This window comes from Camponotus vicinus, unplaced genomic scaffold, assembly GCF_025532165.1.
Source record: "Camponotus vicinus isolate PSW18456_S1 unplaced genomic scaffold, iyCamVici1.0 SCAF_1, whole genome shotgun sequence".
NCBI classification, from domain to species: Eukaryota; Metazoa; Arthropoda; class Insecta; order Hymenoptera; family Formicidae; genus Camponotus; species Camponotus vicinus.
The window spans coordinates 23,752,749-23,775,148 of NW_028141945.1; the positions used below are offsets into that span (position 1 = coordinate 23,752,749).

Consider the following 22,400-nt stretch of genomic DNA (forward strand, 5'->3'; position numbering starts at 1 on the left):
CACTATTATTTATTTCAGTCTCCTGTCTCCTGTCTCTCGCTTAGTCATGAAGAACCGAATTGGATGATTAGCTACTAGCACTGAAATTTTATGTTGAAGATTCGAAACCTGAAAGCTAAAATTTGAGATTGGAAACGAGATCTAAAGCCGACGGCACACGGTACGATTTTTCGTACTGGATTTGATAAGATTTAGTAAAATACTAAAAATGCACCAATCAGAATGCAGCATTTCTAATATTTTACTAAATCTTATCAAATCCAGTACGAAAAATTGTACCGTGTGCCGTAGGCTTAAGATTTGAGAAACGACTATGAATTCGGCCATTGCGCTACGTCACATATCGTAGCGCACTAGCGCCAAAACAAGGCGACGGAAGTACGCTAGCGCCACAACATGGCGACGGTCTTACAGTTCTCACCCTAGTATGGATTCCTTCCCATGTGGGGATTCTTGGTAATGAAACGGCGGACTTCCTGGCGGGGGAAGCTGCCCGGAATGGTGAAGCGATCGACTATCTCCCTCCCCACACTGACTTTTACTCTGTTGCCCGGGAAAAGTATCACACAACGGTTGAGAGATACTTGCGTGCGCAAGCAGAACTTCGCGGCGCGCAGTATTTTGGCCTTTACCCGGCCTTCGCGAAGCGTCCTTGGTTCGATAGATTTAATCTTACTCGCATTGAAATAGTAACTGTTTGTAGAATCCGAGCTAACCATTATAATTTGAATTACAGCCTTTATAGATGTGGCATTATCAGACGACCGGACTGTCCTTGTGGTTGTCCCAGACAAGATATTCAGTATTGTGGTCCTGTCCACTGTTAAGGAATCACCAGACGCAACTGACGAGCTCGCTCGGGAGGGCCCTGGGTGCGCCTCCTCCTTATGACATTTTTCAGATCCTAAAATATCCTACTGTCAAGGTCATAAATCCTCTGTTATCCTTCCTTCGTAAGACTGAAGTGCAGATATAAGCAGGCCACTCAAGCGCTGGCTGAATCAACTTGATTTGGAAAAATGAAATTATTGGAAGATATCTGGCAGCATGGGCGAAAAATAATATTGCCCAGTGCCAAAACAGAAAAAGAAGAAGAAGAAGGTCTTACAGTTCGACCATTCTGACATTTCATTCGACTCGAATGAATACACTAGAGGAAAAAAAAAGCTCTGAACAATAAATATTTGAAACAAACGAATTAACAAAATACACCGAATAATAAAATAAAATTAATATCACTCGCAATCTTAAAGCTAATAGCATACATTTAAGAAATACGCAAGAGAAACAAATTGAAAACAATAACACTCGCCACTTAGAGCTAAAACCTTAGAGAAATATACATACAATACAAGAGGTATACAAAGAAATATACATAATATACATTAATTACTCATCTTGAGAATTTTTAGATATCGGCTTAATCCATAATTTTATTCTGTCGGGTGATAAAATGGAATTATAAGGTCTGGATGATAAATTAAAACCAGGTATGTCTTTAACGACATATCTGTTTTTGTTTAATACTTTAGCGATCATGTAAGGACCTTTATAACTAATAATAATTAATAAAGTTTATTTTTTTAAATAATAGAATTTCTTCGTTCATATGTAAAAGCAATATAGTATCTTATAAACGACTATTTCGCTTCCCAGATAGCCAAATATGCGCGAACAGATTTAAGCAGAACCTGCAGTCAATTTATGCTGTCAGAGAGAGAACAAAATTTGATACAGAAGTTGCTCTATTAAACGCGGTTGTCAAATTGGTGCCAGAAATGCGACAGAGCTTGCTGTTAGGCAATGTGAGCAGACTGGCAGCAAAAACCGCGCAGAGTCTGCACATACCTGACAGCAGACTGGCAGCAGAAATCGCGCAGAGCCTGTGCACAAAACCCGATAGCAGATTGACAGCAGAAATGCGACAGAGCCTGCTGACAGACTATGTGAGCAGACTGACAGCAGAAATCGCGCAGAGTCTGCACATACATGACAGCAGACTGACAGCAGAACTCGCGCAGAGCCTGCACACATAACCCAATAGCAGACTGACGGCAGAAATGCGAAAGAGCCTGCTGACAGGCTATGTGAGCAGACTGGCAGCAAAAACCGCCCAGAGTCTGCGCACATATCTGACAGCAAATTGACGGCAGAAACCGAGCAGATCCTGCGCACATAACTTGGCAACAGATTGATAGCAGAAATCGAGCAGACTCTGTACATAACCAGCGGTTGAATAGACGCGCATTTAAATTTTAAATCTGAATAATAGGTCTTTTAATTGAACTGACTACTATATTAGTTAAAAGATTATCTCTTTCCTTCTAATATGGAGTAAAAAAGAATTCATGACAATTTCTTTTTTATTCCACATTAGAATAAGGACAGAAATAAACTCCAAACTCGTGCAGCTAGTTCAGCTGAAAAGAACAGATTCATTATCGAAACGTGACTTTTTATTTTTTGAAGTATGGGAATGCAAATATAATTATTAAAATATAATAAGAAAACAGTATTTTATTTATATACACACTCACACACACATAATATACAATAATATATAAGATATATATTTTACACATTCGCACATATATCACATTTAATTATATATAATAGATGTGTTTTTTCATCCCGACGTCATCTTCAGAAACGAAGAATAATGCTATTCTTTTCCACACCCACTTCCTTGTCTTTCGATGCAAGTTTACCTAAACATAAAATCACAACATAAAATAGGCGCAAGGACATACCATTCAATTAAAATGGCGCTGAAAAGTGCCGATTTTTTATTACGTATAAAAGATACGTTTCAACGTTTTATCATTAAAAATAGCACTGAAAAGTGCTGATTCATCTGTCTGAAACAGACAGAGACCAAGATATCGATTGTGTAACTTTTTCTAAAGTGAAAACGTGAAAAGAGAAAAAAGAAAAATTTCCGCCACTCACGCATTGATTTTAAAATGAAATCAATGTGTGATTGGAAGAAATTTTTCACTTTTTACGTTTTCACGTTAGAAAAAGTCACACAATCGATATCCAAACCACAGGTCTCTCTCCTTCTCCTCTTCCCCACACCCTCCTTTCCCTCCTTTCCCCCACCCTTCCTTTCCTTCCTGTCTTTTCGCTCTTCTTTCTTCATTTCTTCTTTGTCACCCATTGGTCCTTTGCCACGTTCTTCATATTATCCTGTAAATAAATCTGCAAAAAAAACGTACAAGTTAATTTTAAAAAAGAGATGAAAGCTATTAAGATAAAAATATCAATGTCTCAAGTGTATTTAAATTTGGATGCTGATCATTTTTTATGTTTAATATGAATATTTCTTAATTTTTAACAAATGTATACATATATATTTTGATTCATATTCTAATTCATATTCTAATGCATTTTTAATTCTAATATTTCTACTTGCAACATCAAATATGTATTCACATGATGTGTGCATACATATATTAAATTTAAAGTAGAAATATTAGAATTCAAAGGTAAAAGCAATACGAATGTCCAGTCGTAAATCGAGATGTTTACCTTATGCAAATAATAAGTTATTCATCATCTACTTCTTCAGGATCTTCTTCTCCTCCTCTCTCTTCTTCTCTGCCTCTCTCTTCTTCTTCCTCCCAAAAATCCCGGTTAACTCTTGGTGCTCCGACTCTCCGTGCACGTGGACCACGCATCCTACTGCGATATCTTTCCTTCGCAACGCGCAGAGTGTCCCGCATCTGCGTCTGAAATTCTGCTCGCGTTGGTCTTTGGAAATGTCGATTCCTGCAAATAGCCTCTAAAAAAAGGAACATTATATATATATATATATTTACATATGTATATATAAAATATAATATTAATATCTTTTAAGTAAAAGCGGAAAATTTTGTACCATAAATGGCCATGATGAAACGAGCGTTGTATAAAGGTCGCTGTCCTTCTTCTCGGCCCCACCAAGTGAAAGATCGCGTCAATTGGTCTGCAAAGCCTTCCTTAAAACATAGATTTACGGCTTCCTTTAAGTGAAAGCCGCCGATATATTGGAAGTAATTAACCTGAAAAGATATATTAATTGAAAAAAATATAAAATATAATAATATATATATATATAAGTATACAGGGCGATCCTGAAAAACGTTATGTCTTTAAAATGACGTATTCCTGACACCATTCTAAGACAATTTTTCCTTTACCAAAATTTGATTTGAAGCGTAGTTTTTGAATTATGAGCAAAAATAGTTAGTAAATCACGCGTCGGGTACAGAAAGCAGGCAGGAGCGGCGCGGCGTGCCGCGAGCGCGGGCGCAGCTGACCGCCCGACGGGTGATTATCACCGCATGAGTCGCTAACTATTTTATCTTATAACATAAAATTATGCTTTAAATAAAATTTTGGTAAAGAAGAAAATGTCTTAGAATTACGTCAGAAATACGTGTTCCTTAAAATAACGTTATTTTAATAATGAAAAGTTGTTCCGGATCGCCGGCCGTCCGACGTTGCAATCAGCTGATTGCTACACGCGATGTGTGTATGGCGGAGTGTGTGCGTAAGAGAGAGAGAGAGAGAGAAAGAGAGAGGGAGGGAGGGTAGGAGGGACAGACATTCATACACACGCACGCACTTTTTTTCTCACTCTCTTTCTCTCTTTTACGCAACGCTCATACACTCTCTCATTCAGTCTCTCACTCACACTCTCTCGGTCACTCACTCACTCACTCACCTGCTTACTCACTTGCTCACTCACCTTGTAGCAGCGTAGCGAATCTTCATGCTATGTATTGTTGTATCTGCTGCACGGTTATGATTGCTAGAGATGCGCGACACATCGAAATTTTTTCGATTATTAGTCTCACACTCGATTGACACAATACAGATTACGCGATAACGAGTTTACTGTTTATTCACTCACTATTGTTTGTATTCGCGTTTCTTTGAAAGTAATTTTTGGTATCGATTAATCAATAGTGAGTGAATAAACAGTAAACTCGTTATCGTGTAATCTGTATTGTGTCAATCGAGTATGAGACTAATAATCGAAAAAATTTCGATGTGTCGCGCATCTCTAGCAATCATAACCGTGCAGCAGATAACAACAATACATAGCATGAAGATTCGCTACGCTGCTACAAGGTGAGTGAGCAAGTGAGTAAGCAGGTGAGTGAGTGAGTGAGTGACCGAGAGAGTGTGAGTGAGAGACTGAATGAGAGAGTGTATGAGTGTTGCGTAAAAGAGAGAAAGAGAGCGAGAAAAAAAGTGCGTGCGTGTATATGAATGTCTGTCCCTCCTACCCTCCCTCTCTCTCTCTTTCTCTCTCTTTCTCTCTCTCTTACGCACACACTTCGCCATACACACATCGCGTGTAGCAATCAGCTGATTGCAACGTCGGACGGCCGGCGATCCGGAACAACTTTTCATTATTAAAATAACGTTATTTTAAGGAACACGTATTTCTGACGTAATTCTAAGACATTTTCTTCTTTACCAAAATTTTATTTAAAGCATAATTTTATGTTATAAGATAAAATAGTTAGGGACTCATGCGGTGATAATCACCCGTCGGGCGATCAGCTGCGCCCGCGCTCGCGGCACGCCGCGCCGCTCATGCCTGCCTTCTGTACCCGACGCGTGATTTACTAACTATTTTTGCTCATAATTCAAAAACTACGCTTCAAATCAAATTTTGGTAAAGGAAAAATTGTCTTAGAATGGTGTCAGGAATACGTCATTTTAAAGACATAACGTTTTTCAGGATCGCCCTGTATATATATATATATATATATATATATATATATATATATATATATATACAGGGTGACCCATTTTAACTTAGGCAGCCAAATAACTCGAAAAATAAGCAAGATAGAGAAAAATGTTTTAGACAAAAGTTGTATGGTTTCGAGGGGGCCATAAGATGGTATCATTGGTTTGACCTTGAAGAGTCATTTGAAGGTCACTTCAATTTTTTTATATGGAACATCCTATATATTTTTGTACATTCTTGTAGCTCATCTCGAGAGCTTTCCAAAACACTATAATTAAGTACATTTTCGTTAAGTACTTTTTGAGTTATGAGGCTTGAAATAATTTCTTAATTTTACATAAACCGTAAAATATCTTGTAAAATATTCATTTTTCGATTACCTTACCTTAATAGTTTTATGTACAAAATAATGAGAGCAATCAATTGGTGTAAAGAAAACACATAGTTGTTTCGAAGAAAAAATATGTAATTTGCAATTAACAATTCCATATTTTTTCTTAAAAACAACTATGTGTTTTCTTTACACCAATTGATTCCTCTCATTATTTTGTACATAAAAGTATTAAGGTAAGGTAATCGAAAAATGAATATTTTACAAGATATTTTACGGTTTATGTAAAATTAAGAAATTATTTCAAGCATCATAACTCAAAAAGTACTTAACGGAAAGGTACTTAATTATAGTGTTTTGGAAAGCTCTCGAAATAAGCTATAAGAATGTACAAAAATATATAGGGTATTCCATTTAAAAAAATTGAAGTGACCTTCACGTGACCTTCAAATGACTCTTCAAGGTCAAACCAATGATACCATCTTATGGCCCCCTCGAAACCATACAACTTTTGTCTAAAACATTTTTCTCTATCTTGCTTATTTTTCGAGTTATTTGGCTGCCTAAGTTAAAATGGGTCACCCTGTATATATACATTTGTTTATAAGAATTATGTCATTTAATTTTTCACATGAAAAAATATATTGATATTTTCTTACAACTGATAAATGTATAATATATTTATTAGTTAAAAAATATATTAAATAGATTAATATTTATCAGTTAAAAAATATGTTTGTAATATAAAAAGCTATAAGGGAAAAACATTTAACGCTGTCGCACGCATTGAGATATCGAGAAGCGAGCAGCGTCTCGCGTCGCCCGTCTTTCGTTGCCAGCTTGGTTAGGTAGGAAGGAGACAGAAGATTGTATTCTGTCCTCTTCTACTATCCGAAGCTAGCCGAAGCGCCGAGCTCACACGTACGCTTACGCTCACATCCTCATTACCTCCTCCACGCCGTGTTGCATGTTGCTTACGGCGGAGATCAGGGTGCCTATTACGGTTTTTGAAACGAAGTGAAAATAACAAAAGTGAGGAAATTCACTAGAGTATCTACAATTTCATTTGTGGAAATCTAGTAAATCTGTTCACTTTTGTAATTTTCACCTCGCTTCAAGAACCGTAATAGGCACCCTGGCAGCTTTGCTCTAGACTCCATCCATATCTTCTTAGGTCCATGACCTTACGCTCCGTCTATATATGTCTATGCACCTCTCATTCTTCTCTCTTGGCGTTTTCGATTTATCGGGTTTGACCCGACCCGGGGTAGTTTACTAGACGTTATTGACCAATCACAGCCATTCTTCTAAAGAATGTATGGTTCCATTCTTCAGAAGAATGGCTGTGATTGGTCAATAACGTCTAGTAAACTACCCCGGGTCGGTCAAACCCGATAAATCGAAAACGCCATCTGACTCCGCTGACACAGAAATGTATTTTCCAAATCTGTTTTTTGTTGTTTTGTGAATCTAAAATGTTCTCGCAGTTATTTTAAGAAATTATCAAATATCTATTAGCTTGTTATAAATTTTTAGATATTAGATTTATTTAAATTTAACAATTAAGGAGAAGTAATTTTTATATTAACTTATAAATTCATCTGTATAAATGTAATATCAAATATAAGTGCTAAATGAATAATATTTTCTTGTATATTTTTCAAGTTACAATGAAGTCCAGCAAAAGCTCGAGTGATTTATGGGGAGAATTACCACGGGAGATGCTCAAACAGGAAATAATAACACCAGATCTTATAGAAAATGTCTGGCGACAAGCTATGGATGATTCAAATACCACTGATTGTGACTATCGGATTGACAGGCAACCTGAATATCTACAGTGAGCGTGATATTTATATAATACTAATATATCGAAATAATGAATTAAACTAATATTGAAAATTATTAATGTTATTTCATTATAGATTACCAATGGGAAACTTACATGTATTAAATACCATAAATTTTCATCAACAATTACGAACAATGGTACAGGATTGAAATATCTTTTGATTCAAATATTTATCAAAAGTAATAATATGTTGCTTGTTAAAAATAATCATTTTCTTTTTATAGGAAGAAGGAACTATACTTGGAAACATGACTGTCATAGAGAGAGAGCCGCAAGATTCAAAAGAGAACATACTTTTGAAAAATTTATTTTATTTTCTACCTTATCAGCCAAAAGGGTATTTTTGTTGTATTTTCAGTTTAAATTATGTCACACATATAATTATATAATCATTAATCGTATGATTTCAGAAATACACTTGAAAATTATTCCACTATACATCATTTGATGCCACAAACTGCACGGAATTTATTGAGATATGCTGTGACTGTTTTATTGGCTCACATTGGATTCGAAAACTCGTCGGATATTGCTATAGAAACACTCACCGATGTCGTACATCACTTTCTGAGACGAATGACTTTGTTGTTAAAAGCAGCAACTGAACAGAAGGATCATGGGTTTCCTGTAAGATGAGAAAAATGTGTAATTTTTAAAAATGTTTATACAATTTTTGCATGGTACTCTTATATTTGCTAGGACACTGTGGAGAGAATACTGCTTGAAACAGGTATGGGAGGAGTAGCAGCATTACATGACTATTATCAAGAATATATTATCAAGTTTGAAGAGAATATGAGGAAGCAGGTCGAAGAAACGATGGAAAAACAGAGGCAACTTACTAATATTATGTATTAGAATGCATATATTAAGTTGTAGACAATTTTCTAAACGAAGTAAATGTTGCTTACATCAAAGTAACATTAATCGATATTTTTCAGGATGGTTTTAGACGAAGCAACTAGCAAGCTACAATTCGAAGAAGACGAGTTCGGAAGTGTATACAGAGAAGTTCCGACTTTACAGTTGCTCGATCCCGAAAAGGGATTTCCGCCCAGTCTGGACGCCGGTTTTCAAATGCTCTACAGTCTTGAACAGGACGAGTAGGGTTTTTTTTTATGAAACATACACGTGTTTTGCAGAATACAGCGATAATTCTGATACTTTTAGATTAAACAGTATGGAAGTGGAAGAAGAGGAAGTGAATGTAAGCGATTCGCCGAATATGGGGCAACGATCTATGGATGGGTCTATAGATAAAAAAAGATGTTGAAGCATTGTAAGATATATATATAAAGAAGTATCATTTTATTCATTCATATATGACGCGTGTATATATTTATATATTTTATCACTTTAAAATAAAAGATCGTCTTTCTTGGATTCTGGAATTTTCTTTGCCAAGTATCTAAAAAAAGGAGCACAAATCCTTGATTTGTTTACATTTTATAAATAAATCTACATTTTATAGATAAGTTTACATTTTATTATAGATAAGTTTACATTTTATAGATAAGTCGATAAAGTAAAATGCATTGGTGCGATTGATAATAAAGTAGATGGCGAACTTAAGTTCGATAATGTAGGATAGTCTAACGTCACAAATTTGTGTCTGCAAATGGTTGCATACCCATACACCGCTATCGACGATATACTGCAATTTCCTCGTATGCTTTTTATTGCATTAATTACGCATCCTGTGTTCCCTCCTTTTTCTCGTGAAGAATCGCATCGTTCCTCGAGTGACCTCAGCGCCGAGCAACCAGCTTTCGCCACGCGTCCCACAATTTTATCGTGACGTACGTTGACACGTCAAAAATGGCAGATTCTGCGCCCAGTAAGGCAGAAATCGAGGAAATTTTCAAGAGACTACGGGCCATTCCAACCAATAAGGTTTGTCTCCAATTTAAAGCGATAGTAAATGTACGGGAAATCATGGGATTGAACGATACGATTGCAATTTCTCTCGAGAATTTCTCCTTTAATCATATGACACACACACACACAGACAGAAAGCGGATCATCCCGATGACATCCGAACTGTAGAACAGCTGTATTATTCATATATGAATATATATATTTTATGAAAATATTTACAATTAATATAAACATGTTTCCACATCAATGATTGGTGTTTTAGCAATTTCAGAATATGTGTCAATAATTCCTTTCATTCTTTCAGACATGTTTTGATTGTAACGCGAAGAATCCAGCATGGGCCAGTGTGACGTATGGAGTCTTCTTGTGCATCGACTGTTCGGCGGTGCATCGTGGCCTGGGCGTGCATCTCACCTTTGTCAAATCTACCCAACTTGACACAAATTGGACATGGTTGCATCTCAGAAATATGCAACTGGGTGGTAATGCCAATGCTGTTAGTTTCCGCAATTTATATCCTTTTTTTGTTTAAATTATGATTTGTAATTCAATCAATATGTCTTGCCTACCTCTGTCTCATATATTATTAATTTTTAGAGAAAATTCTTTACACAACATAATTGTACTACAACTGACGCTCAACAGAAATATAATTCGCGCGCGGCTATGATGTACAGGGAAACATTAAGTCAAGCAACTGCTAAAGCAATGCATCGTTATGGTACAAAGGTATGAAATTATCAGACGGATTTAATATTGTAGTCATAATAGAGACATTACTCTAGAGATCCGACATAACTATAAATATGATAATTATAGGTTTTCCTTTCTACGTCAAAAAATAAAACAATGGTGAGCTGAATAAATGTTCTTCTAAAATTCATATTTTTTCTCGGGATTTTACTAACATCCGCTTATGGCATTCTAAAAATCGCTTTTTTACTTCTAAAATAGATACATACATATGTAATTTTTTCATTCAATCCGTGCACAGTTATTAGTATATGTAATCATTCATAAAATTGTTCAAATGTGTGTAATTTTGATGTTTGCAAAAGTGTTGTTTTCACTTTTACATCATTATAACAAATTCATTATGAAGATCTTATATACACACTATATACATTTTTAATATGATGCATTTCAATATGATAATATATTTGTTCCTTTTGCTTATATTTAATAATGTGTATGTGTATATGGGTATGTTTTGTACAAGGTAAATATTTAATCATATTTTGTCAGAGAAGTTTACTAATCATGAAAAAGAAAATATCATAAATATATAATCAATATGTAAATATAAATATAAGCTTCTTAAGTTATAATCTAATTATAAATTAATAAAAACATTCAATTATCTGAATAAATTGTCAAATATTTAAGATATAAAAATATTTATTTATTCAGATAAAGGAATGTAAATAAATAATTATTAGATATTAAATAAAAGAAAGAAATAATAGTGCCATGGCACACTAGTGATAGTGTTTGGCCAAATATTTCGGGAATATCCTATAAATATAATAATTTCTTTTACAGCTGCATTTAGATGAAAGCACAGAAATAGTGCCAGAAGAAACAAACGAGCCAGATTTCTTTAAACAACATGAAAATTTAGATTTGCACGAAAACGAAACAGTAATTTCAATAGAAGAAAAGGCATTCCTCACACCTAATACTGTGCCAAACAATGATAATACAGAAAAAAAAGCAGAATCAGAAATTATTCCCAATTCTTTGGGACCTTCCATAAAGCCTTTCGATCCTATTTCAAATGTACAAACTACAAGGAAACCTACTATAGGCTGCAGGACTGCACAAGCCAAACGTCCTGGTGGTGTAAGTGCATTTATGGTGAAACAATAATATAACAATAAATCGCAATTATTATCGCTTCTTTAACTTAATTATAGTTGGGAAAAAAAGTTGGCAGTTTAGGAGCTCAAAGAGTGAAGACCAATTTTGATGAATTAGAAAAGAGCGTTGCAGAAGCACGTAAACAAGTACAAGAAAAAGATAAGGAAGTGACGAAAGAAGAGCAAGAGGAGCTCGCCACGCGCTTAGCACAGCGGTACGAGCAAAATTTAACTCAACAAGCCAAGAAAGTGGAAGAGAGAACGAAGCAATTAGATCCATTAAAAGCTACACAGGCAGAACGGCTTGGAATGGGATTTAATGCACGGAGGTACGAACTTTGCGCTCTCTCTCCTGTAAAATTTATTTAACATGACTTTATCCATGTTATGCAAAAGTCATCTCTTTCTTGTTAGCGGTGCCAGTCACTCTGCTCTTGGTGACATGAAAACAATAACACAAGAGTCCAAAATTATAACATCAACACCGGAAGTGGTGTCAGGAGATACGGACTTTTTTTTTGCCTTAGATGAGTTTTACTCAGTTTACGCTAACAACAAATCGTCTTCGCGCAGTGACGAAGTTGTGGTAGTGGCGGAACCGGAACCGCCTAAACGACTGGCCCCCACGAGTCGTATCATAAACGCTAAGAGTGACGCGAAACCTTCATCTACTATTGAGGGAGAAGCCCAAAAAAAGTTTGGTAGCGCCAAGGCCATTAGCTCGGAACAATATTTTCAAGATAGTACTTCCGACAATGTAGTAAGTTTATATAATGTTTTACTATGTTTCAACTTATCAGTGTTTCTTGTTAAATTACGTTTTACTGGCATTTTGTTTGGAATATAATGCTTCTTTTTAATAATTCTTCAATATGCACATACCTTTTAAATTTTTAGTGGGAACGTAAGAATAATTTACGTCGCTTCGAGGGCTCATCTAGCATTTCGTCGGCTGATTATTTCGGTACCGAAGATTCGACGTTGACTTCGCCCACATCTTCGTTGTCTATGCGTCTTGCTGCGGGAAGAGCCGGTGTCGTAGATCTTGACGATGTCCGAGAGAGTGTGCGTCAAGGTGTAAACAAAGTTGCCGGAAGACTCAGCTCGCTTGCAAATGCGGCAGTTTCTTCTATACAAGATCGTTATGGATTTTAAACGAAATCTTTTTGCGTCTCACGAAAATTGTTATAATATCTATTATCCGGACCCAGTCTTGTCCATTGTTCAGAATTGTAAATAAAAGCTTATAATTGAGCTTTTGCATAACTTATTCTGTGTATTGCGCACGTATTCTTGTATGACACGATCATAAATCGAGCGCAATGCAAGAGTTACGCAGATTCGAGGACGAAAATATAAATACAAGAAGAGTATATTTTATAAATATACATCTGCTCATCTTTATCAACAGAGCCAGTGTATTGTGTAATACATTGCATAACAAATATCACTATATCAAAAGTCAAGGTACACCGACGAAAGTAAAATATACTTAACAATAATTTAGGTCAAATATTATATCTTTCTCACTAAAAATCTAAAATAGTTATAGATCTATACTCGGCGGCAAGTCCTGGCAACGCAAAACTAGTTGCGAACATGGTTTGCCATGAAGAAAGCACACGAGTATCACTGTCATATTGTCACAACCGGTGCCCATAAGAGCGTCCGGTGCCAAACAACAGTTGAGAAGCTCTTCGCAGATCTCTTCAGGACGTATCGTGACATTGCGATATGACTCTGCGTCGCCGAGTTTCGTCTGAGCTAGCCGCGTCCTCACGAAATTGACGACCTCTTCGCTAGTCATCACGTCCCAGATACCATCGCACGCCAAAACAATGAACTCCCATTCCTCGCTTATAGGAAACTGTTGTACCTCGGGGAAGGCTGTGCACGAGAAATTTGTAATTTGTTAACATACAATATGCGCGAGCATATATTGAAAGTTGCATCGGAGCTTCTCTAGCTCACTTATATATCGATCCTGTTACTATTACCAGTCACAATTTGTTCCTGTGCTGATTTATGATCGTTTCGCTTAAATATGAAATCCCCCAGCGCGCGGGACAACGCCAGATTACCATTCACCCTCTTATACTCGACGAAACCGCCCGCTGCTTCAATTCGCTTGCGCTCGTCCTTCAATGTGGGCTTGTGATCTCGACTAAGGAGCACTGTCCTGCCACCGATACACGCCACCGCTCTGCTGTCGCCCGCATTAGCCTAGAAAGCTTTTCCATTCAGGTCAGGTATTCAAATGTACGAATCGCCTTCAAAATAACAAACGACTTACGCTATATAAAATGTTATCTTTGATAAGCAATGCGATGACAGTGGTCCCAGCATGTTCATCCCTGAGGGTCACGTTATTCTGCATGGCTTTGTCCAATTCTAAGAAGCCTTGCTGTATACCTTCCACAATATTGCCAGCTTTGTACTCACTTCTTTTAATTATATATTCATGAAGATGTTTCCCAGCATGTTGGGCCATGGTTGCACCTGTAAAAGTATACAGATATTTTCATGTAAATATCAGATTTATGGATGCATAGCGGTTGTTTAACAAAAAGTTAAATTACTTAGTTGTGCAATAAACCTGTTTATTCTGTACTGAGGGAAATATTTACGTTTACGTACCTCCATGCCCATCATAGACAGCGAAGAACGCAGTGCCTGGGTCACCTGGCAAGGAGAGTATGTGCACATGCGAATCTTCCATCTTGATACGCCATCCTTGCATGCAGGAGCTACCGACACGATAGTTGCTATCGCGGCAGCAGGCCGACTTCTTCTTCGTCACCGGCTCGCTGAGCGTCTGTCCCATCCTCTCCCCCTAATCGATATCGTTCGCGAATAACGCGCGTTTTAATACTTTAAGATCTCATGCCGCGACAGATTTAAGTGACTTGGAATTAAACGAATCCGTTATACGTGTGTGTTGTGATACTCTTGTTTAGACTCTTTATCGCCTTGCAGAATTTTCTGTCGAGGAGACTCGCGATGATACGTGAATTGTCATTGATTTAGGCGATCTTCACTTCGTTCCGATCTCATAACAGTTTCCCGTACACTTAATTCCCGATTGTCAAATCTAGTCCGTTCCATCCGGCCATAGGAAAACAGCCCGCGTTACGAGCGAGCAAACGTCGACCAGAGATGATCAGCTGATCTGAATTGATGACGTGCGTCGATAACGCATTGTCAGTTGACGTCATCCATGTCAAGGATGCCACCTCTCCAATTTTGACCAGGAGTTTCCGAACGAAGGAGAAAATCTTTTAGGTCACTGAAGTGAATTTTTTTCTCAACAGTTTTCCTTTTCTTGCCAAAAACGTTCAGGGAATTAAATAACGATGAACGTGGCAAGAAATGCAAAAACGCTTTCCAAGTTTTGCCAGAATTGTCGACCGGCAACTGAAAACCGCGCGAAAGCGAAGAAAATTAACATGTAATGTATTTTTAGCATAATCAATTTGTATTGTGGGTGTGCATTGTGTTAATATTATTTTGTTTTTTTATTATATTATTTTATATTATTTTGTTTTCTTTATTACCCTTTTTTTAATTTTCAGACTGATCTTTATGGGATGCGTTCGAAAATCTTACGATCTTCAATTGACCAATCAAGGACAAAGAAATCTTTGCTCTTGATTGGTCAATAACAAAGAAGTGTACGGAATACCTCAATATACTTAGCAGACAAATTCAATATTTCGCATTTTCTATTATTGCATTCGTTTGGGAATCATTTGGGCAAGTTTAGGAAAGCATTTTCATAGTTTGGGAAATAATAGTTTATTTATAATTAATAAAAATAAGTTCGGCGTATACATAGTTAGCAGAAATAATTAAAAAAATTTTTTTTTTTTTTTAATCAACGTAGAATTATTTGGGAAACACTTCTGTAACGGTCCCATAGTTTGGGAAATAATAATTTCAATGTAATAAATAAATAAAAATTTCACGATCATATAGTTAGCAGACAAATTTGATATTCTCTATTATCTATTAAACCAATCGCTTGGGAATCGTTTGGGCACATTTAGGAATAGATTCTCATAGTTTAGGAAATAATAGTTTATTTATAATTAATTAAAATAAATTGAGCGTATAGTTAGCAGACATAAATATTAAAAAAAATTTTTTTTTTTTTAATTAAAGTGAAATTATTTGGGAAATATGTCTGTAATGTTTTTAACGTTTGGGAAATAATTATTTCATCTGAAAATCGGTAAATATGTCGATGAAAGGAGCCCGCCTCGACCTCCGGGAACATAGCCGGCAACTTCGACTTTAAAAATTTTTTTTTTTTTTTAATCGTTTGTTGGTTAATTTCTTACGACAAGCATGGAGCTGACACACACACACACACACACACACGGGGGGGGGGTGCAAGGGGGGCCTTCGGCCCCCCTCCCGCCCCCACCCCGTCCCCCTCGCTTCGCGTGAAAAGTTGCAAAGTGGAACCTCGCTTCGCGTGGAAAGTTGCAAAGTGAAACCTTACTTCGCGTGGAAAGTTGCACCCTCCTGCACCCACCCCGCCGGTAGGGGTACCTACGGTAGGGTGCAACTTTCCACGCAAAGCGAGGTTCCATTTTGCAACTTTTCACGCGGAGGAACCAATATGGCAGAAAAAACCGCAATTTTCACAGCTTGAAAAGCGCGAAAAAACGCGGCGAACACCACACTTAGATAAACCAAAGAAGAAAAAACCGCACAAAACACGAAAAAAACCAGTCACATCCCACTTCTGAGGCTGTAAGGGTGGCGGATTTAGATCGCGATTAACGGCGAGATCACGTGATCAGGAGATGGTCGAGCCGATCGAGGGATTGGTTTGAATCGCGGAAGCGGTAATGGAGATTAACTAAGGTTCATATTCTGAATCCTCTTTTATCGATAAAAGTGCCTCTAAAAGTGGCTTATAAGTCTTCTGATTGGCTATAAGCCACTTTTAGAGGCACTTTTATCGATAAAAGAGGATTCAGAATATGGACCTAAGGAGATTCTTGGGATTGAACACAAGTATATTCTTTGGAATATACATTTGGGTCCATATTCTGAATCCTCTTTTATCGATAAAAGTGCTCCTAAAAGCGGCCTGTAGCCAATCAGAAGGCTTATATGCCACTTTTAGAGGCACTTTTATCGATAAAAGAGGATTCAGAATATGGGCCTAAGTATTTTGCTTTTGCAACACCTGACGGGCAGTTTGAATATCTCCGTTTGCTCTTTGGTTTTTGCGAAGCCCCTGCTGAGTTTCAGAGACGCATTGTTCAAATACTTCAACCTCTTATTAGGGAGGATAAAGTTTTAGTCTACATAGATGACATATTCTTATTCCGTCTTCATCTATTGAAGAACATTTAGATACTCTTGAAAAAGTGCTTATGCTGCTTAAGCGTTACGAGTTACAGCTTAATTATAAGAAGTGTTGTTTTCTGAAAACGACGATCGAGTACCTTGGTTATATTGTTTCCACTTCAGGAATTACTTTGAGTTCAAGGCACGTTAATGCTATTCAAAATTTTCCCCAGCCCCGTAAAATTATTGAGGTTCAAAGGTTTTTAGGTCTCACTAATTATTTTAGGAAATTTATTAAAGATTATGCGATTAAAGCTAAACCTTTAAATAATTTATTACGGAAATCAGTATCTTTTTGTTTTAATGAGGATTGTCTGAAGGCCTTTAATCAATTGAAACATGATTTAACGGCCTATCCGGTCTTAAGATTATACAATCCTCTACTCCCTACTGAACTACATACAGATGCTTGCAATGTTGCCGTTGCCGGTATATTGCTTCAAAAACAAGACGCTAAAACTTGGTCTCCTGTAGCCTACTATAGCCAAGCTACTAATGATGCTGAATCAAGATATCATAGCTTCGAGTTAGAAATGCTCGCGATTGTTAGATCTATTGAAAGGTTCCACATTTATTTATACGGATTAGAATTTACTATTGTTACCGACTGTAACGCTCTTGTTCATGCTATTAACAAGGCCAATTTAAATCCCAGAATTGCTCGTTGGACTTTGAAAATTCAGAATTACAAATTTAATATCGTTCATCGTGAGGGTCGTCGAATGTCTCACGTTGATGCTCTTAGTAGAGCTGTGAATTTTGTTCAGGCAATGCCACTTGAAAACGAACTGCAATATAGGCAGTTACTTGACAATAGATTGAAAGAAATTGCTGAAAACCTTGAATTTAAGGACGACGATAAATTTATTTTACTCGATGGTCTTGTTTACAGAAAACATCACAACAAACATCGTTTCGTCGTGCCCGACGCATTAGTCAACAACGTTATTCGCGTTTATCACGATGAATTAGCTCATTGTGGGCTTGAAAAAACTATTCAAGGTATTTCTTCCAATTATTGGTTTCCTTCTCTTCAGAAAAGAGTGCGTGATTACATTGACAATTGTTTAACTTGTTTAATGGCAAATACTGTTGTTAATTCTCGCGAGGGTGAGATGCAAATAACTGATTCTCCAACTTCTCCTTTTGTTTCTTTACATATTGATCATTTCGGTCCCATTTCTTGTTCTCCAGACGGATTCAAACATATTTTATTAGTTGTAGACGCTTTTACTCGGTTCACTTGGCTTTTCGCAACGAGGTCAACAAGTTCAAAAGAAGTCATTAAACATTTAACTAATTTGTTTAATATTTTTGGTAATCCTATATCTTTAATTTCGGACAGAGGGACCGCTTTCACTTCTCTAGAATTTTCCGAATTTTTAAAAGGTAGAAACATTCAACATAAACTTATTGCAGTCGCTGCTGCTTGGGCCAATGGTTTGGCTGAAAGAATTAACAGATTTCTCAAATCTTCTTTAAAAAAGGTATTGGATAATCAATTAAATTGGAATGATCATTTAAACTCTATACAATATGTTATTAATAACACGTACCACTCTTCTCTGAAGACTTCCCCTTCCAAATTACTTCTTGGATATGATCAAAGAGATCATTCTGATATTAATCTATCTAGATTTTTAAACAACATTGCGAAAACCGATCTCGACCATATCGTAGAAAGGGAATCTTGTCGTCAGTTAGCGTTAGAAGCTACTAATAAAGTTAAGCATTATAACAAAGAGTATTACGATGAAAGGCATAAAAAGCCTTCCCTTTATAATGTCGGCGATTACGTTTTAATTAAAGATACGACTGTCAAACCGGACGAAAACAAAAAACTTAAACCTCCCACACAGCAAAATATATCATAGAGAGATCTGAGAGATATCTAAATATCAGAATATCTGATTTAAATAATGCTACTCAGATATCACTGGGATATCTATAAGATATCTTCCAGACTGCAAAAATGTATGATTTTTTCATCTGAGATATGATATCTGATCTTGCAACAAATCAGATATTTGTATTTTATTAGAATTGGATTATATATATTTTGGATATTCTTTTTATTTTAAAAATGGATTTTATAAATAATAATTACTATTATAGAATAATAGTTTTTTTATTGAAGAATTAATCATATTATAATTTGATAAAAATAATGACATGTACATTTTTAATAAAAATTATTGTCATTTACAAAAGAATGCATATTTTAATTATATTAGTGTGTTCTAATTAATGTATATATATATTACATTTGCACAAATAAAAATAAAAATGTTATGATAAAGAACTTGCAAAATTATTAATTTTTAATTTAGTAAATAAATCTCATTCTTAAGAACAAAACTTAAAGTGCACTTACTAAGGACAATAAACTTAAAAGTTGTTTTTGATATGAAAGTAAACTAATTAAGATAATATGAGTATAAACTCAACAAAATCTATATTATTATTATATGTATTATAAAAATAAAATTAATTCTCTGATATAAAAGTAAAAACTGAAAATAAAATTCTAAACAACTATAACATAAATAAATGTTTACAAAACTTATTGTTATAATATTGCAATATAGCATCACATTATAATAAAAAAAATAAAAGTATTTACGAAATATAAAACATATGTATGTATATGTATATAACACTTTCCTTATCAAAAAGATCGTCAGTATCGTCAGTATTCTTTTCAGTAGATGTTTCACTTTGATCGTTGCTTTCATTTACAACAGAAGAGACTTCTTCGAATGCACCTTCATCATTAATAAGATTTTGATTATTTTCATTATTTTGATGCTTTGATTCCCATCTGTAAAAAAATTATTAAACTAAGTAAAAATAAATATAGAAAGGAAAATAATATCTGAACATAATATAACCCACAATGTACTAGATGATGACATAGATATTGGTACACCATCTATATTAAATGTTAGTTTCAATTCCATAATATTTGTATCTTTATACAAAATGCTAAGTTGCTTAGTAAGACCATTATGCCAATACTGTCCTGGTGATATGTTGCGAAGTGACCCAGCAAACACAGAATATAATTGTTATGCAACACAGAAGTAACAGGTAATATAACGGATGTTACATGTTGTTAACATTAAAATGATATAATTTCCTCTTACAACTGCAATGTAATTATGTTTTATAATTATTTCATTGTTATGTTATATACTGGTTATTATCACTATAACAGCAATATAACTTAAACATATCACGTAACATAATAAGTATTATGTTATCGTTACTTTGTTGTTATAAAACGTGTTATATAGCAATGTTATATTAATATTATATTATATTGTTACGTCCCTGGTTCGGGTCGCGGTCGAGTCCGTCGTGGAACGAGAAGAAGTCCGTTGTCAAGAGGTTGTTGACAGCGGCGGCTGTCATTTGAGTCTGGAGCCAGCTGTCAGGCTGTGTGGACGCGTTTCTCTTACGAGTCGATCCGTGTTATCATTATTGTGTATTTACGTTCTGAGTTACCGTTTGTGTTGTAATTGTGCAGTGCATTAAAGTTCATTAGTTTCCTTAAGTGCTTGTTTATTTAGCGCGTCCCGCGAGCGGCCGATCTCTTTACCGCGCGACTTCGATATCTATCGAAGTCCCCGCCTCGGGCGTAACAATATATATTATAACATGAATGTAATATATACATTTGAAGTGTTCCCGTCTTTACCGCCTTTGGCCCCCGTTGGCGCCATAGACATAGTCTATGGTTGGCGCCTTTGCATTCTTTCCTCATTTCGTAGTACTAGCCGCGTGTGAGTTTTGGTTAAGTGCTTTTTTCATTCAAGGTAATCCTTTTTATTTCTAATAGCAATATTAATTAAAAACGTTCAAAATAAATATTATTATAAAGAAAAGTATAAATATATATATTTGTCCATATTTTTCCAACAATATTTTTTTATGCATGTGAAATGATGTAGTAAAGGTTATGCACGCAAAAGTCGCATTGCAAGAATACTAGGTTATTTGTATTTCTGCGGAAACATTTAAAAATGTTTATCATTATCAAATATATAAAAGCACTAAAGATGATTGATAATAAAAAGTATTTCTAAAACTTTCGTATAAATAGAAATGATTTGACATTGCATTCTTGCAATGTGACTTCTGCATGTAGAATTTACCACACCATTTTACATAGACTGGCTACAATAAATTGTTTTACCATTAAATAATTAAAATTTCTTGTGTTATGTTGCAGACCAATTTCTCAGAGATCTTTATGTACATGCATATATGTTTGGACAACCAACACATTGGATATTTTGCTGGGGTAGGACAGAATATGTTGGACAGAATACGTTGGATTTTTTGTTACGCATTAATTAGGTATGCATTAAAGTAAATAATATATGTTGATATTTATAGCAATTATTATCTATCTGTTACATAATACATAGAAAAATTGGAAAGTTGGACAATTTTTAAAACTATAATCAAAATGCCAAAATGAGGCAGTGATACAATTTGTAAGTATAAAAATTCTTGCTACAATTGTGCGTTAATTATGATATAGACATATTTTTGAGATTTGGTTGAGATTTTATGAGATTCTTAAGTTAAATATGCCCTGAGTTGTTCGCATTTCTTTTTTAATAATATGTAAATACAGTTATTTCATTAAAAAATATTATCAAAAATATTTTATTAGACAAAAAAATTATTAATGAAGAACTTCATGCTATACTCTTTTTATAATATATTATTAGTGTGCTTAATTGGAATACATGTTAAATATATTTACTTTTATCTTTTTTATAGAAAGAGTTTATGTCAAAAAGTGGCGGACACAATGGCAAGGATAATATTCATCGAATATTAAGCAAAACAATAACAAATGAATGTGCAATAAAATGCTCTTGGAAAGGGTTGCGAAATAATTTCCGAGTTTCTAATTTACATTTTATTAAAAATTATAAAAAGTATGTTATAGATTTTCGTGAGTGAATGTGTACAATGTCTTACTGTTTTCCTTAACTGTTTGATCTACTTTTTTTATATTTGTATTATCTATTTTTTTCAGGAGAGGTAACATCACGTTACGCCATATTTACTGAAACAGACTTCGATAATATTACTGCAGAATGGATACGTTTTGCAAGTCAGAGAAATAAGAGAGAGAGAGAGCGAAGGAAAACACCGATGAAGATAATAATGAAATAAACGAATAAAGCAATAAAAAGTTTTTTTTATATTAAAGATAAATATTATAAGACAGATTATATAGATTATAGATTAAGAAGTAAGTTCGAGTACACGAGCATTTTATTTAACTTTCGAAAAAGTCAATTACCCTGTGCTAATAAGTATTCAAATATTTTTATTGTATACAAA

At 35.1% G+C, this 22,400-nt stretch overlaps 3 protein-coding genes and 3 long non-coding RNA genes across 11 annotated transcripts; 4 read left to right on the forward strand and 2 right to left on the reverse strand.

The window, feature by feature from the left end:
• The first annotated feature begins 378 nt into the window (after positions 1–378).
• On the forward strand, positions 379–2,582 carry LOC145959762 (uncharacterized). The gene is made up of 2 exons (XR_014435168.1): positions 379–655; positions 737–2,582. It is a non-coding gene; the product is annotated as an uncharacterized LOC145959762 (long non-coding RNA).
• On the reverse strand, positions 2,500–4,911 carry LOC145959766 (uncharacterized). Its single transcript, XR_014435173.1, has 4 exons — positions 4,733–4,911; positions 3,881–4,043; positions 3,532–3,784; positions 2,500–3,201 (listed from the first exon to the last, which is right to left on the reverse strand). It is a non-coding gene; the product is annotated as an uncharacterized LOC145959766 (long non-coding RNA).
• Positions 4,912–4,970: 59 nt separating this feature from the next.
• Positions 4,971–9,315, forward strand: LOC145959755 (uncharacterized). 5 transcript variants are annotated; one of them, XM_083078904.1, is made up of 8 exons: positions 4,971–5,118; positions 7,746–7,920; positions 8,006–8,069; positions 8,157–8,269; positions 8,343–8,559; positions 8,632–8,783; positions 8,874–9,035; positions 9,103–9,315. In XM_083078904.1, the coding sequence occupies exons 2-8, from the start codon at positions 7,751–7,753 to the stop codon at positions 9,203–9,205; spliced, it is 981 nt and encodes a 326-aa protein (XP_082935030.1). In that variant the 5' UTR covers positions 4,971–5,118; positions 7,746–7,750; the 3' UTR covers positions 9,206–9,315. The 5 variants fall into 5 exon arrangements, with proteins under 5 accessions (XP_082935030.1, XP_082935031.1, XP_082935033.1 ...); XM_083078905.1 differs by having other exon boundaries at positions 5,016–5,130; XM_083078907.1 differs by lacking the exon at positions 4,971–5,118 and adding an exon at positions 7,443–7,514.
• Positions 9,316–9,525: 210 nt separating this feature from the next.
• Arfgap3 (ADP-ribosylation factor GTPase activating protein 3) lies at positions 9,526–12,923 on the forward strand. Of its 2 annotated transcripts, XM_083078891.1 has the most exons (8): positions 9,526–9,825; positions 10,115–10,306; positions 10,408–10,539; positions 10,630–10,662; positions 11,353–11,652; positions 11,727–11,998; positions 12,084–12,429; positions 12,567–12,923. In XM_083078891.1, exons 1-8 carry the CDS (start codon positions 9,751–9,753, stop codon positions 12,822–12,824), a joined length of 1,608 nt encoding a protein of 535 aa, XP_082935017.1. In that variant the 5' UTR covers positions 9,526–9,750; the 3' UTR covers positions 12,825–12,923. The 2 variants fall into 2 exon arrangements, with proteins under 2 accessions (XP_082935017.1, XP_082935018.1); XM_083078892.1 differs by lacking the exon at positions 10,630–10,662 and having other exon boundaries at positions 9,527–9,825.
• A 100-nt stretch (positions 12,924–13,023) lies between these two features.
• Positions 13,024–15,003, reverse strand: LOC145959756 (putative protein phosphatase 2C T23F11.1). Its single transcript, XM_083078909.1, has 5 exons — positions 14,601–15,003; positions 14,307–14,502; positions 13,963–14,168; positions 13,667–13,892; positions 13,024–13,556 (listed from the first exon to the last, which is right to left on the reverse strand). Exons 2-5 carry the CDS (start codon positions 14,491–14,493, stop codon positions 13,216–13,218), a joined length of 960 nt encoding a protein of 319 aa, XP_082935035.1. The 5' UTR covers positions 14,494–14,502; positions 14,601–15,003; the 3' UTR covers positions 13,024–13,215.
• Positions 15,004–20,388: 5,385 nt separating this feature from the next.
• LOC145959764 (uncharacterized) lies at positions 20,389–22,321 on the forward strand. Its single transcript, XR_014435171.1, has 5 exons — positions 20,389–20,851; positions 21,268–21,395; positions 21,467–21,535; positions 21,828–21,988; positions 22,090–22,321. It is a non-coding gene; the product is annotated as an uncharacterized LOC145959764 (long non-coding RNA).
• Positions 22,322–22,400: the final 79 nt, after the last annotated feature.

What these genes read in the sequence shown, in the direction of transcription:
- Arfgap3 (XM_083078891.1), top strand. Translation starts at nt 9,751, where the DNA reads ATGGCAGATTCTGCGCCCAGTAAGGCAGAAATCGAGGAAATTTTCAAG. An exon ending in ATGGGATTTAATGCACGGAG is followed by an intron (nt 11,999 to 12,083) that starts GTACGAACTTTG and finishes CTTTCTTGTTAG; the next exon opens with CGGTGCCAGTCACTCTGCTC. An exon ending in ATAGTACTTCCGACAATGTA is followed by an intron (nt 12,430 to 12,566) that starts GTAAGTTTATAT and finishes TTAAATTTTTAG; the next exon opens with TGGGAACGTAAGAATAATTT.
- LOC145959755 (XM_083078904.1), top strand. Translation starts at nt 7,751, where the DNA reads ATGAAGTCCAGCAAAAGCTCGAGTGATTTATGGGGAGAATTACCACGG. An exon ending in AGGCAACCTGAATATCTACA is followed by an intron (nt 7,921 to 8,005) that starts GTGAGCGTGATA and finishes ATTTCATTATAG; the next exon opens with ATTACCAATGGGAAACTTAC. An exon ending in ATCAACAATTACGAACAATG is followed by an intron (nt 8,070 to 8,156) that starts GTACAGGATTGA and finishes TTCTTTTTATAG; the next exon opens with GAAGAAGGAACTATACTTGG.
- LOC145959756 (XM_083078909.1), bottom strand. Translation starts at nt 14,493, where the DNA reads ATGGGACAGACGCTCAGCGAGCCGGTGACGAAGAAGAAGTCGGCCTGC. An exon ending in TGTCTATGATGGGCATGGAG is followed by an intron (nt 14,169 to 14,306) that starts GTACGTAAACGT and finishes ATACTTTTACAG; the next exon opens with GTGCAACCATGGCCCAACAT. An exon ending in ACAGGAACAAATTGTGACTG is followed by an intron (nt 13,557 to 13,666) that starts GTAATAGTAACA and finishes TCTCGTGCACAG; the next exon opens with CCTTCCCCGAGGTACAACAG.